The sequence below is a fragment of the Sciurus vulgaris genome, assembly GCF_902686455.1.
Source record: "Sciurus vulgaris genome assembly, chromosome: 11".
Classification (NCBI taxonomy): domain Eukaryota; kingdom Metazoa; phylum Chordata; class Mammalia; order Rodentia; family Sciuridae; genus Sciurus; species Sciurus vulgaris.
Window position 1 is genome coordinate 7,982,929 of NC_136472.1, and position 13,595 is coordinate 7,996,523.

Genomic DNA, 13,595 nt, shown 5'->3' on the forward strand with positions numbered 1-13,595 from the left:
GGCAGATGAAGACATGGACGGTTTTGCGCCTGGGAGCGTCTCGCGCCTGGATGAAGTTTTGGGACCGCATAGAGTGATGATCTGGGGGCACAGAATAAAATTCGGGGGCGGGTAGAGTGAGGATGTGGCGGACCAGGATCAGGTGGGGGACCAGGTGCCCAGGGTCCTCTGAGAGGCACAGAACCAGCCTGGGTGCTTCGCAGGACTAAAGTTTGGGAGCACAGGATGGAATTCCGGGGACCCGGATTAGGTAGAGTCTAGGTGCGCAGAATAACATTTTTGGTGGGGGCCTGGCATCAAAGCCAATGGCCCCAGGGCCGAGCGCTGGGGGGCCCTGGCCGGGCGCCGGTAGGCGGCCGCGAGTGGCGCCGCGGGGGATCGGGTGGGGGCCTGTGGCCGGCCGGGGGCGGAGAAGCTGGGGGTCGGGGTCCCTCCCCCTGGCGCGGGCTCAGGAATCCGCCGAAGGGCGGGCGGAGGCGCCGGGGTGGGCCGCGCCGCGGCGGGCGGGCGGGCGGGGGGCGCTTCCTGGGGCCGCGCGTCCAGGGAGCTGCGCCGTCCGCCCGTCCGTCTGCCCGCAGGCATTGCCGGAGTCAGCCGAGTCGCGGGTCGCCGCGGGCCCAAGTAAGTGGCAGTCCGTGGAAGGAGGGAGCAGGCCGGAGTGTCCGCGGAGTCGCGCAGTGCAGAGCCCAGAGGCCTGTGCTCCTCGGCCCACGCCACCAGGCACCCGGCGGGGGCGGGGCGGCCCGGGGCGGTGGGCCTGGGACCCTGGCCTGTGAGAGGAGTCGGCCCCCTTCCCCAGGAGGCTCCCAAGGCCCCAAGCACGGCCCTGAGCTGGAGAAGGCTGGGACCCGGGTTCCGAGTCCTAAGACAGAATATGGGGGGGGGGGGTGCCATGGCCGAAGCCCCTGACCCCTGCCCACCACCTCCCAGCCCCAGGATGCTCCCCTTCGCCTCCTGCCTCCCCGGTTCACTACTGCTCTGTTCGCTGCTGCTGTTGCTCTTGGGGGCAGCCTCTCCCCAGGATTCCGAGGAGCCGGACAGCTACACGGTGGGGACCGTGGGGCCACTGGCCTGGGACGGGATGGGTAGGGATAGAGAGACTAAGATCCTGGGGTGGCTGCTGCTGGGGAAGATTCTTCCCTCCCCTGGTTGGTGGAACAGCTGGGGACCATTGTTTGGAGCAGGCCAGAGGGTAGTGGAGATCCGGCCCAGGTCTTGGCCTGGCCAGTTGGAGGAAACCTTGGGTGCTCAGTGGCTACCTCTGGTTCCTTCCCAGGAATGCACAGATGGCTACGAGTGGGACCCAGACAGTCAGCACTGCCGGGGTGAGTGTGCCTGGGGGACAGACCATCCCCAGCACGGGAAGGTAATTTCTGCTCTCCAAGGACACCCGCACCTCTAGAAGCTGCAGCGCGGGAGCCCAGTTCTGTTGGACCCAGGCAGACTCTGGTTCCCTGGGAGGCAGCTCACCTAGGGTTGGCCCTTCCCTCTCCAAGGAACTCAGGAAATGCTTCCTCTACCCCCCAGTAAGGCAAATGAGCAGTAGGGCCCTGCCAGAGGGGCCAGGGTGTGTACATCCTTTCCAAACAACTCTCCTGTCCCAACTCTTTGTCCCATCAAAATCTGGGAGGGCAGTGTCCATATGGGTGGGTCAGAAGGCCTGCAAATCACTTGGGCCAAGCTAGGGCCAGAGCTTTGAGGAAGGATGAGAGTCACTTGGAGGTGGGAGCAGGTGGGCAACAGTAGGAACAGCTGCCCTATCTCCAGCCCTGGCAGACCCGGGGGAGGGGGTGTCCTGAGCTGGCAGCTTGGCTGGTCAAGTAGAGGAAGGCCTTACCCAGTCACAGTGCCAAGGTGGCCAGGCTGGACTGTGTGCCTCCCACTCCCTCCAGAGCCGGCTCAGGAGACTGGCTGTGTCTAACAGGTCCCTCTCTGCAGATGTCAATGAGTGCCTGACCATCCCTGAGGCCTGCAAGGGAGAAATGAAATGCATCAACCACTATGGAGGCTACTTGTGCCTGCCTCGCTCAGCTGCTGTCATCAATGACCTGCATGGTGAGGGACCCCCACCGCCTGTGCCCCCCGCTCAACACCCCAACTCCTGCCCACCAGGCTATGAGCCCGACGAACAGGAGAGCTGCGTGGGTGAGTAGGGGCCGCTCTGCATCCAGGCTGTCATGATTCTTGCCAAGCGACTTCAAAACTCAGGCCTCATGTTCCTCCCTTGCTCAGAGGCTCCTCAGGAGCCATCCACATCCTCACCTATGCGCATGTCCCACTGCCCTGCCAGCCCCTGAATCCTGCCTTGCTTTCTACAAGACACATGCAAACACTCTGCCTCCCAGTCTCTGCCCCTGCCTCCTTTCTGCTCTGGATGCCCCCCTGGGAGCTACAGGCTTGGAGGAGGGAAGAGTTGCTGGGAGGAGGGGAGGGTGTGGCCAAGGTCTTGTTTCCTGTGCTTCCCTGATGGATGTCACAGGTTGGGGGTACCCCCAGGTGAACTCTTATTTTTGCTGCCTGGATAGTCTAATTCATATATTCCTCTTTTTGGGGGTGCCCATCATCCACGTGCCCATACGCGTGGTATCTGGCCTGTGTCAGCCTTCCATGTTGATGTTGAGGTGTCATGTTTGATGGCATGTGGGATCTCCTGCAGATGTGGATGAGTGTGCCCAGGCTCTGCATGACTGTCGGCCCAGCCAGGATTGCCATAACCTGCCTGGCACCTACCAGTGCACCTGCCCTGACGGCTACCGCAAGATTGGGCCTGAGTGTGTGGGTGAGTCCGGGAAGCAAGCAGCCTTTCCCTGCGCCCTGCCTAGCTCTCGTCCTAGCACCTGACCCCTATTCCAGTCCATCCCCAGGCTGTACCCCAGTCCCCTGCCACCTGTGTCCTCCTATCATCAGACACAGAAGATTGTATGTGGTTGTGTCCTGGCTGCCACAATCCCCCTAGACACAAACAGGACTAATGGGTGCTGAGACTGAGCCCCAGCCTGCTCTGCCCTCTTTCCCCTGCCTCCTTCCCAGACATAGACGAGTGCCGCTACCGCTATTGTCAGCACCGCTGCGTGAACCTACCTGGCTCCTTTCGCTGCCAGTGCGAGCCGGGCTTCCAGCTGGGGCCCAACAACCGCTCCTGTGTGGGTGAGGCTGGGCCAGGCCAGGCTCCAGGGCAGGGAGGTGTGAGGTGGGGGAGCTTCCTTCCTGACAGCCTAGGTAGAACGGGGGCCCTGGACCATTCCTCAGCCTTCAACCCTCCCGTTTTTTCCTGGCACCCCTAGATGTGAATGAGTGTGACATGGGGGCCCCGTGCGAGCAGCGCTGCTTCAATTCCTATGGGACTTTCCTGTGTCGCTGCCACCAGGGCTATGAACTGCACCGGGATGGCTTCTCTTGCAGCGGTGAGTCCCACCCCTGCCACAGGCTCTTGCATTGGTCCCCCCAGACCCTGCATCATACGGCCACACTGTCCTTTCTTCAATGTCCCATCCTCTGTAGTCACATACCTCCCCTGGACTCTGGGCTAGGCTGGTGTGGGAAAGGCGACTAGGTCCCTACTGAAGTTCAGTGGGGAGACAGAGCAGGATGTGGGCACTACTCTTCCTGGGAGTCAGGCCACTGGATTTGCATTTGAACTAGGGCAAATAACTCTTTTCTCCACGCCTGTTCTGTAAAATGGGTTGTGTGGAGGATGAAGTGGGACAATAATAGGCTTCATCAAACCTTAAAAAGTGAACCATTTAGGGAGAAGTAGGCTGTGCTGGGTGCTTCCCTCACATACTTGGCCTCATTTCATCCTGTCAGCAATCCTAGGAGTTGGGTATGATTTTATCCTTTCTCCAAAATTAGGACATTGATATTTCTCTCCAGGTTTGTGGGAGGATTGCAGAAAATAAGCATAAGGTCTGGGTAAATGGTGACTTTCATTCTTCCACTAAGAAGTTAAGTAACTTGCCGAAGTTCACACAACAAGGATGAGATGGTGCCAGGGTTCTCTCCTGGACTTCTCACTCCAGGTCACCTGGCATGTGCTCTGTTTATGTTATGCTTCACTGTGGAATAGAGCCTTGTTGGTGTCTGGCAGCACAAGGGGAACAAGAGCAGAAAAACGGTGCCCTGCCTAGGTAGTTCAGTGTGCAGAGGTGACTGGGTGCTTGGCCTGATTGTGGATTGCAGGAATTGAGCAAATTATTGAAAACTAGTGCAGGCGCAGGACTTTTTTTAATATTTGTAGTTGTAGATGGACACAATACCTTTATTTTTATGTGGTGCCAAGGATTGAACTCAGTGCCTTAAACATGCTAGGCAAACACTCTGCCACTGAGCTTCAACCCCAGCCCCCCTCAGGACTTGTTGAACCACTCATTTTATTGACAGGAAAACAGGCCCCCAAATCAGTAGGATTCACACCCAAGCCTCTGGATTCCCAGGGCTTACCCCACTTATTGTGTCTTTTTGCAGTCCTGGAGTAAAGAGAGGTCTGTGAGCCAGGAGGCAGGAAGATCTTTTTTTTCTTTTCTTCCTCTTTTTGGTGGTGCAGGGGATTGAACCCAGGATCTCACACATGCTGGATTCTTACCACAGATCTACACCCAGATTTTTCTTTGAACCCTCTACCCTCCTCTTGAGATCCGCAGAGCTTCTTGCCCCCTCCTCTCTGCCCACACTTAGCCTAACTTGGGATGGACTCTCTCAGTACACCTTTGTGGGACTCAGCTATGAGGATGGTGCAGGGTCCTCATCCCCACCCTCCCTCAGATATTGATGAGTGCAGCTACTCCAGTTACCTCTGCCAGTACCGCTGTGTCAATGAACCAGGCCGCTTCTCCTGCCACTGCCCGCAGGGCTACCAGCTGCTGGCCACACGCCTCTGTCAAGGTACAGGTTCCCCCGAGGGGGGTGGGCCATTGTAGTGTCAGGCTAGTGGCCTAAAGCCCCTGATTCTAGCCCCTCTCTCCTGGCACAGACATTGACGAGTGTGAGTCTGGAGCACATCAGTGCTCTGAGGCCCAAACCTGTGTCAACTTCCATGGGGGCTACCGTTGTGTGGACACCAACCGCTGTTTGGAGCCCTACGTCCAGGTTTCTGACAAGTAAGTAAATCCAATGTGCTGCCTTCACAAAAACTACAATTCCCAGAGGGCTGTGGGGCAGACTGGCATCTAATTGGACTGGTGAGTGCCCCTGAGGGCTGATAGAAGTTGTAGTCTTGTATCAGGAGTAGGTAGAGCCTAAGGAGTCCCTCCTTTTGGGGTTGGGCAATATTTGGGGGATGGGCCAGGAGCTCATTCATATTCCCCACCTGGGGGGTCTCTAGCCGCTGCCTCTGTCCTGCCTCCAACCCCTTGTGTCGGGAGCAGCCTTCATCCATTGTGCACCGCTACATGAGCATCACCTCAGAGCGGAGCGTGCCAGCAGATGTGTTCCAGATTCAGGCAACCTCTGTCTATCCTGGCGCCTACAATGCCTTTCAGATTCGTGCTGGAAACTCACAGGGGGACTTCTACATTAGGGTAAGGCTCTCCTCTGCTCCCACCCCTCAGCTGACGTTCATACTCCAAAATGTAATTCCAGGATGCCCTAAGCAGAGACTGGACTGTACTTATGCCCAGGCTCTCCTCTCAAAGCCCCCACCCCCAAGAGGTAGGACTTTTGGGAAGCCAGGGGGCATTCTACATTCCCAGGGTACAAATTACAGATGTTAAAGGCAATTCTAACAAGCACTTGGTCACTGGGGCTTGAGTCCTTGGGACTGGTTTCCCTATCTGGCCACAACTTCTGCACCCATAAAAATGGGACGGTGGGAGAGGTTTGTGCAGAGGCCCGGGTTAGAGAATCCAACTCTGCTGATGAGCTGTAGGGGCAGGAGTCCATATTTGGCTCACAGTGAACAGAGAGGGCCTCAGCCCCACGATCCTTGTGCCGCATCCAGCATGAGGTGCCGGCGTCAGAGCGTTTCTTTTTCAAACGGAGTGCTTCGAAGCGGAGTCTGCCTGCTCTGGGTCACCCAAGGCCCCCACCACTTTCAAGTCACACCTGGTCTTGAATCATCAGTGCAAATCCTTGTTAAATAATTTTATCTGGAAGGGTGGGGAGAGTGCCAGTGGGAGAATATGAGGGCAGGATGTGGGTACAGGAGAGGTACACCCAGGGGTCAGAGAGCCAGATGAGAACCGGGGTCACAGCCTGATGGCCAGGGCTATCTCCCCACCTCTCAGCCACAGGGCAGGGAGGTGATGCTGGGGTAGGGTCCTGGCATGTAGGCTGACACAGTCTACATCTCCTGCCACCCACTGTGCCCTGCAGCAAATCAACAACGTCAGCGCCATGCTGGTCCTCGCCCGGCCAGTGACGGGCCCCCGGGAGTACGTGCTGGACCTGGAGATGGTCACCATGAACTCCCTCATGAGCTACCGGGCCAGCTCTGTACTGAGACTCACCATCTTCGTGGGGGCCTACACCTTCTGAGGGGAGGGACCTGCAGCAAGGGAGAGGGAGGAGCCACCCTCCCTACAGCTCCCTGTAGCCAAGGAGCTTGGGGCTCAGGAATGACTGTTCCGCTAAAAGGGGGATGTTGTGAAGGGCAGAAAGAGAAAGGCAATAAAGGGAGAAAGAAGGAGTCCTGGTGGCTGAGGTGGGTGGGTAACCTCAGCCTGGAGGAGGGGCTGGGTTTGTGGGAGACAGGCCAAGCCTACCTAAAGCGGGGGCTCTGCGTTCAGGCTGAGGGGCCCCACTGGTGGGAGCTGGGAGCTGCGTCACAGGCTTCAGAGTCACCTTGAGTGAGAAGGTAATAAGGCACGCAGACCCCAGGCTCCAGCCCAGAGTTTTAGATCTGGCTAAGAAACCCTGCTCCAGACATTACCAGATGCCCGCCCAGGGTTCCAGTCTTAGCTCTGCCTCAGACTACATAGGGAACAAGCCCTAGGTAGCTTCCTGGGCCTGTTTTCCATCTATAAAATCAGGCAACCAGACTGTGGGTGGTTTTTCAGCTTTTCTTTTCCAACTTACAGAACTTCTTACCTAAGGAATTTTTACATGGTCAAGGACCATATGATTACATAAAGTAGCTTCAAAATTGCAGTGCCCCGCTGATGCCATCTCCCCGACCAGGAAACCCCAGGTCCCGAGAAGTTTGCTTTAAGATACACTAGACAGGCTGGTGTAGTTCAGTGGTGAAGTGCTTGCTTAGCACATGGGAGGCCCTGGGTTCCACCCTCAGCACTGCCTAAAACAAAACCATGGGACCATATGGTTTCATCTACTTGCTACATATTTCACAAGTGCTCTGGAGCCTGGTGTCGCCTCCATAATACATAAGTCTGCAAACACGTAAAGATTTTTATTGTAGCCCAAGAGGTCCTGGTTAAAAGCCTGGCTAGCTTGCAGGGAGGGAGAGATGGAGACTGGGGACTGGGGATTGGGTTCTGGTGCTGGGTGCAGTTCAAGTCAAGGGGCTGTAGGTGCAGTAGAGCTGAGATAAGGTCCTGCTCAGAACAGGTCCCAGATTCCTACAGGAAGAGAATGGCAGGGTTGGCCAGGATCTAGTATGGCCCAGGCCCCGACTCCCTCCAGACTGTCTCTCACCCTTACCTCTGCAGACGCCCACACTTGATGGTGCTCAGCAGCATCTCCTGCTCCTTGGGGGTGGCACAGGCATCATAGGCAGCCAGGAGGCTGGGGGTGGGGTACATGACGGCTGACTATGTGAGCCAGCACAAGGACAGCTGAGGCAGGAAGGGGATCAGCCTAGGGTGGAGAGGTCAGGACACAGCACACTTCCTGTGCCTGGCATTTTGGTCCTGTTCTATCCTGCCCTACCCTCTTTCTGGGAACACTGGGACAGAATCAGCAAAGGCTCCAAAAGCTCCCCCAGTCTTTGTGGCCCAGCCTCCTCCTCCAGGAAGCACTCTCTGCTGCACCCAATGTACCCTCCTCCATGCCTGAGAAACCATCCAGTCCTGGCATGACCGACCCTGGGTTCAGCTGAATCTGTCCAACTGTGGCTCTGTGCAGACCACATGGAGCCAGGCCCACTCCCCCAAAGTGCTGGTGAAGCTGCATTCCATGCAAGGAGGACAGGGCTGAGGACCCCTACAGGGCCATCCAGAGGTGTACCTGGCAGGGGTGCTGTATTGGTCCACCAGGGCCGCTGCCTTCTCCCCACTCACTCCGCGAACCTGCATCAGCTGCCGGACAAACACCTCGCGCACAGACTGGGCCTTAGGTTGGGGAAGACATGTGTCAGGTGGTCAGGGGCCAGGCCGCCTAAAGGGAAATTGGGCAGAGGCCATACCTTGTTCTTGATGGCTCCTGTGTTGAAGTCACTGAAGGTGAGGAGTGAGCAGAGTGGGTTTGGGGAGGGCCTGGCCCCTGATTCAGGGTCCCCTGGGGTTCCCCAGGGACGGCTGCGTAGGGTGTGGCCCTGAGGAAGAGGGGACTGAGGCCAGGCTGGAGCTCTAAAGGGTCAACCCCCAGCCGTCTTTGCCCAGTCCTAGGCCTCAGTGGGCCAGCCCTTCCTCCTTGGAGAAGCCATGACCCAGGTAAGGGACCAGTTGAGACAGGTGCCTCTGTTTACCTGGTAGAGTCTTTCCAGGCCCCGTGTCAAAAGGGCAAGGTAGGCAGCTGACTCCTTGATGTCTACCGTGCACTTCACAAAGAATCCATCAATGACCTGGTGAGAAAACCCACAGGTGGTGGCAGCTGCTGGCCTGAACCACCATACACTACAGCCCCTGACAGCCTGGCCCTGCCTCCTGGCTTACCTGAGTGTTGGTGACAGCCTGCAGCAGTGTGCTCTCAGGAAGGCTGAGGTTGTGGACCGAGCTGTGCTCCTCCACCAGGTACACCCGGTGCCCCAGACCGCAGCGCTTCAGCCGGAACTGGGGAGGAAGACAGATAAGCAGGAGGGTCAGGCCCATAAGCCTATGTCCTTGGGCCATCCATCACATGACAATTGTGAGGTGACCCTGTCCACCCGGTAGCCTCCTCATGCTTGCTGTCTCAGAGGGGCCTACACACCCAAGCTTCTGCTGTGACCTGTGGGAGAGCCCTTCACCGTCTGAACGCTGCCCACCCTTCAAGCCTCCCTTGGCCTGTGTGTGGCCTCTGATTTAGGGTCAGTTTAGCAGCAGGGACCAAGGCACAGCCTCTGTATTTCTACCTGCAGACATTTGGCCCTATTTAACCAGGACTGAAGGGGCAGGTACACGAGGAGTCTAACATGCTCCTTGGCCCAGCCAAGAACCCTGCATTCCTGGTGGCCTGAGGGGTTCTGAACCTGGGGCTGTCTACAGCAGCTTTAATGGGGCGTGGCTGCAGGCCACTGGGAGCTCTGCCTTGAGGACACCCAGGCAGCTCCGCAGCTGCCTCTGGGCTGAGGCAGTGGCCCTGGGGCAGGCAGGAAACGAGGTGAGGAGGGCCAGCAAAGGAACCTTCTGCTCCCGGAAGCGGCCGTCGATGATGCTGCTGCACAGGTCGTCTAGGCGCTTGCGCTCCACAATGTGGTCCAGGACCAACTCTCCAGGTCTGGCTGCCAGGAAGCCCAAGAATCTCCTTGGTTTGTGGCCACCTCTCCCCGCAAGTCTCCCTCAATGCCTGCTCATCCATGGCCACTTACCTGGGTCTCTGGGCCTGGTCTCCTGTGCCACCCACACGAAGTCCCCAACATGCAGCTTGCGAACCGTGTGGGCCACATGCATCCGCTGTAGCTCTCGCAGCAGCTCTTGCCTATACCCTGCCCTGAGATTACAGGGAGGGAGACCAAGGTCAGGAAACGCCCATACACTCTTACCTTCCGGCATCCTCTGCTCATCCTCAGGAGTTCCCCCGGCTTACCCCCTGGTCTCGCCGATGTCCACACACAACAGCACCCTGTACTCTCCAGGCCCCAGCTCCAGCAGTGGCTGCTGGTCCCCTCCTTCACTGGCACTCCTGAGCAGGGGGGTTGCTGTGTGTGAGGCCAGAACTCCCAGTGCCAGGGCATTCCCCCTACAACCCACAGGAGGCGTGGCAGCAGTGTAGGTCGTGGAGATAAGGGATTGGTGTTGTTTCGATTTCTGCCAACCCCACTCCTCCCCTTCCTCCTCACAGCTCAGCTGAGGCTGCTCCTGGCACTGCTGACTCCTCCCCAGATGGCTTCTCAGGTCCGGTGCCCACATTCAGCAAGTTTAGGCTTTCTGACTCAGCCAACTTCTGGGCCAGCTCCAAGCCCTCTGGGGTCAGTGAGTACCTGGGAGGTGGAGACAAATATAGCTTTCCCTTCTTCACTCACACCTGGCAGGCTGTCCTGCCGCTCTCAGCTAGACAGGCCTCTCGCCCCTTGGCAGCCCTGTGCAAAAACAAGTCCACTGGCTCCCTTGTCTTGCCCCTCAGATCAGTTTCCCAGGACCTGCCTAGAGTCGTTTCTCCTGTGTAGTCTCACAGGCAAACAAACTCCATTCTCCATGTTTGCTCCTTCTGTTCCCTCCCCCTGCCTACTCTTCCCTCCCAGGTTTTGTGTTTTGTTTGCATTTGGGAATTGAACCCAGGGGCACTACCACTGAGCCACCTTCCCAGCTCTTTTTAATTTTTGAGTCTGTCTCTTGGTAAGTTCTAGAGACTTGCTTCAACCTCCCATGTAGCGGGGATCTTAGACCTCTACCACCAAGTCTCACTTTCCATCACCCAGATTTTAAGACATGTCCTGCCTGTAATCTTAGCAACTCCGGAGGCTGCAGTAGGAGGATCAGAAGTTCAAGGTCAGCCCCAGCAACTTATAGAGGTCCTGAGCAATTGAGTAAGACCCCATCTCAAAAACAAAAACAAAAACAAAAACAATAAAATAAAAATGCTGGGGGATGTAGATCACTGGTAAAGACTCTCTGGGTTCAATTTTTCACTGCCAAAACCAAACAGAAAAACAAATTTTAAGACATGCTAGATGTCCTCTCCTTGGCAAAGGCTTTCGGCTCCTTTAATAATGTCAGCATACGTCCTCCATCCCCAGTTGTCCCCAATTGCTCACATGCTCCCGATACTCCAATAGCATCGGCTCCTCTGTTTTTTTATATATTTGTGTTTTTTTTTGTACTGGGGATTGAATCCAGGGGCACTTTACCACTGAACTATATCGCTAGCCCTTTTTAAAATTTTTTATTTTGAGTCAGGGTCTCGATCAATTGCTGGGGCTGGCCTCAAACTTGTAATCCTATTTTCTCAGCCTCCCGAGCTGCTGGGATTTTACAGGTGTGCACCATTGTACCCCACTTAGTGTGGGCTCCTTGTGGGAAAGGTCAGTCTTCCCTCACCTCAACAGCATCAGGAATGGGAACTGTTGCAGCTACAGGGACTCACCAAGAATATCACATGTATCCTGTCCCTACCTCCTGTATCCCTTGCACCTGGCCTCACCTGGCTGGCTGGTGTGTCCTGAGGACCAGGTTCCTGTGCAGGAGGGAACGGAGGGCTGGCCAGGTTCGAGCACTCCCAGGGACTACCTGTTGATAGGGAAGGAGACCCTCAGAGAGCCTCTAGTGCTACAAATCCAAACTGGCTCCAGGTGCTGGCCAGGCCCCAGACCACTGCTCACCGCCATGAAAGGCAGTCTGATGGCTCACCTTGAGGGCCTTCTGGGCACACCTCTGCAGCAGCTCCTCCTTGGTTAGGAAGCTGTGACCTGCAGGATTCTGAAACAAACAACAGGGTAGGCTCAGTGCTGAGGTGCCTCCTCACTCTGCCAGAGTGATGGTGATGATTTCTGCCCACCTTGCCCAGCAAGGCACTTCCAGGAGTCTCCCCCCACCCACTGCCTCTACTATTACCGGTGGGGCCAGGCACTAACCAGGTGTTCCTGGTAGAGCTCCAGCAGGACTGCCCGGGCTCCTGAGTGCCGAGCTGGCCAGTAGCCACCAGAGCCTCCTGCTTGGGGCTGGGCAAGAACCTGAAAGGAACACAGGGGCTCTGAATACAAATGCTGGCAAGTCACTGTTGGCTCAGTTCCTGGCAAGGCTGTTTCAGCTGAGTGCATAGTCCTGGGCAAGTTCCTCAGTTGCCTCCAGTTTTCTTATCTGTGTAATGAACCAGATGATAGAATGACCACCTGCAAATCTGGATGCAACAGTGAGGAGTTGCAGAGCAGTGGGTAGCTGCCTGGCCCAGCCTAAGTTCTGCCACTGCAGGACAGGAACACTGAGTAACAGCAGCCCCATTAGTTCCTGGGCTGGCCCCCCTTAAATAGCTTAGTTAAGGAACTCCCTCTACAGCTGTTATCAATATTCTCATTACAAATAAAACACAGCCAAACCAAACAGGAAAAAAAAAAAAATTATCCTCAGGGAGTATAAGTCCTTTGCCCCAGGCCAGGCATCACCCATGCGTAGTGGCATCCAGGCCTGTTAAGACCCTCAAGTCAAGAAATCCTAGTCGAAGTACTCCCATTTCGTTTCCCATTCCCCTTGCCGCTTCCTCACTGGCATAGAGGAGTCCTGGACCTGGGCAGACGGCCCTTTCTGGGCTGGACGCATCTCTCCAGGTGGTGAGCTACGAGCAGGTTTATCTGTGGAAGCAAAAGAGAGTCCCGCATCACACGGGATCCCGCAGTCTGCTCGTGTATGAGAGCGCCAACTACTAGCCCCAAGTCGAATAGCAAATAAGACAGGAGTGGGGAACTTTGAAACTGAAATATTCAAGACCGGAGAGTGCACCTGGGGGAGGAAGAGGGTTTTCCCTTCCCCGCCGGAGGCGCTCACTACCTGACGTCAGGTGCTGCTGCAGCCGCTCGTCTAGCATACGGCAGAGCCCATCTCCGAAGTGCTGGAGTATCTTAGCTTCCCTCCCGCTTTGCAGGGGCAGCGGGTACCGCCGGAGGGAGCGCAGCGCCTGGCAGCGGAAGGGGTAGGGAACTAGGTCAGGATTAGCCAGATCGTCTGGCTTGGCCAGCACCTGTTCCCAGTTCACTAGGACCCACCTTCTGAAACACGAAACGCGTGCGGCGCCCCCTGCTGGCCGCCTCATCCCGCCACTCGGTCAGCCAGCGTACGAAGAGCGGGTTGGGGCAAACCGGCAGCGGGCGTTTCCGGCCCAGGCGGACCGGCGCCGCCATGAGTCCCAGGGCGGATCCTCTGGCGCCTCGAGCTCGCGAGGCTGGGACACCGATCGTTCTGGGGTCGGGACTGAACACCTGGCTGGGGACGGTGGTGAGGACGGGACCTCACCACCTCATCACGTGGCCCCAACGGGACACTAACTGGAAGAAAGCCTGCTGCAGCCCTCCCCGCCCCGGCACTACTCGAAGTGGCTAATAGGAGCGCGGTCTCCACCACGTTTCGCCTACGCTGCCTGACCTCCCCCGGGTCCGGGACCAGGCTTTTGGACCCACCGCTTTCAGGCCCTGGAGCCTTGACACGCCCCTTCCTGCCACCCCAGATTCGAGAGCGAGGGGCATCTTTGTGCAGGCGATAGGAAGACGGACAGCGCCCCCTGCGACTGGGAGGGCCGGCTGAGCCGGCGCTTAACCGAGCAACCTGAACTTGGCTGCTCGGGTCTGAGTTTCAGCCTCAGCCTTGCACAGGAGGTTGGAGAGGCTGGACTTGAGAAGAGTTGTAGGGGGTGTGGAC

The 13,595-nt window shown here is 57.1% G+C and overlaps 2 protein-coding genes across 8 annotated transcripts; one reads left to right on the forward strand and one right to left on the reverse strand.

Moving 5' to 3' along the window:
* Nucleotides 1–6,622, forward strand: EFEMP2 (EGF containing fibulin extracellular matrix protein 2). 4 transcript variants are annotated; one of them, XM_079104174.1, is made up of 12 exons: nucleotides 1–142; nucleotides 579–621; nucleotides 931–1,048; nucleotides 1,277–1,325; nucleotides 1,939–2,145; nucleotides 2,657–2,779; nucleotides 3,031–3,147; nucleotides 3,285–3,404; nucleotides 4,762–4,881; nucleotides 4,970–5,096; nucleotides 5,321–5,516; nucleotides 6,310–6,622. In XM_079104174.1, exons 3-12 carry the CDS (start codon nucleotides 938–940, stop codon nucleotides 6,469–6,471), a joined length of 1,332 nt encoding a protein of 443 aa, XP_078960300.1. In that variant the 5' UTR covers nucleotides 1–142; nucleotides 579–621; nucleotides 931–937; the 3' UTR covers nucleotides 6,472–6,622. The 4 variants fall into 4 exon arrangements, with proteins under 4 accessions (XP_078960300.1, XP_078960301.1, XP_078960303.1 ...); XM_079104175.1 differs by lacking the exon at nucleotides 1–142 and adding an exon at nucleotides 244–261; XM_079104177.1 differs by lacking the exon at nucleotides 1–142 and having other exon boundaries at nucleotides 451–621.
* Nucleotides 6,623–6,983: 361 nt separating this feature from the next.
* On the reverse strand, nucleotides 6,984–13,488 carry MUS81 (MUS81 structure-specific endonuclease subunit). 4 transcript variants are annotated; one of them, XM_079104171.1, is made up of 16 exons: nucleotides 12,947–13,488; nucleotides 12,732–12,858; nucleotides 12,450–12,535; nucleotides 11,822–11,920; nucleotides 11,598–11,666; nucleotides 11,392–11,477; nucleotides 10,091–10,231; nucleotides 9,838–9,933; nucleotides 9,620–9,741; nucleotides 9,435–9,532; nucleotides 8,766–8,882; nucleotides 8,579–8,674; nucleotides 8,297–8,425; nucleotides 8,119–8,222; nucleotides 7,594–7,677; nucleotides 6,984–7,511 (listed from the first exon to the last, which is right to left on the reverse strand). In XM_079104171.1, exons 1-16 carry the CDS (start codon nucleotides 13,079–13,081, stop codon nucleotides 7,445–7,447), a joined length of 1,656 nt encoding a protein of 551 aa, XP_078960297.1. In that variant the 5' UTR covers nucleotides 13,082–13,488; the 3' UTR covers nucleotides 6,984–7,444. The 4 variants fall into 4 exon arrangements, with proteins under 4 accessions (XP_078960297.1, XP_078960296.1, XP_078960298.1 ...); XM_079104170.1 differs by having other exon boundaries at nucleotides 8,297–8,440; XM_079104172.1 differs by lacking the exon at nucleotides 9,838–9,933 and having other exon boundaries at nucleotides 8,297–8,440.
* Nucleotides 13,489–13,595: the final 107 nt, after the last annotated feature.

What these genes read in the sequence shown, in the direction of transcription:
- MUS81 (XM_079104170.1), bottom strand. Translation starts at nt 13,081, where the DNA reads ATGGCGGCGCCGGTCCGCCTGGGCCGGAAACGCCCGCTGCCGGTTTGC. An exon ending in AGGACACACCAGCCAGCCAG is followed by an intron (nt 10,232 to 11,391) that starts GTGAGGCCAGGT and finishes TCCACCTCCCAG; the next exon opens with GTACTCACTGACCCCAGAGG. An exon ending in GACATCGGCGAGACCAGGGG is followed by an intron (nt 9,742 to 9,837) that starts GTAAGCCGGGGG and finishes CTGTAATCTCAG; the next exon opens with GGCAGGGTATAGGCAAGAGC.
- EFEMP2 (XM_079104174.1), top strand. Translation starts at nt 938, where the DNA reads ATGCTCCCCTTCGCCTCCTGCCTCCCCGGTTCACTACTGCTCTGTTCG. An exon ending in GATTGGGCCTGAGTGTGTGG is followed by an intron (nt 2,780 to 3,030) that starts GTGAGTCCGGGA and finishes CCTCCTTCCCAG; the next exon opens with ACATAGACGAGTGCCGCTAC. An exon ending in TACGTCCAGGTTTCTGACAA is followed by an intron (nt 5,097 to 5,320) that starts GTAAGTAAATCC and finishes GGGGGTCTCTAG; the next exon opens with CCGCTGCCTCTGTCCTGCCT.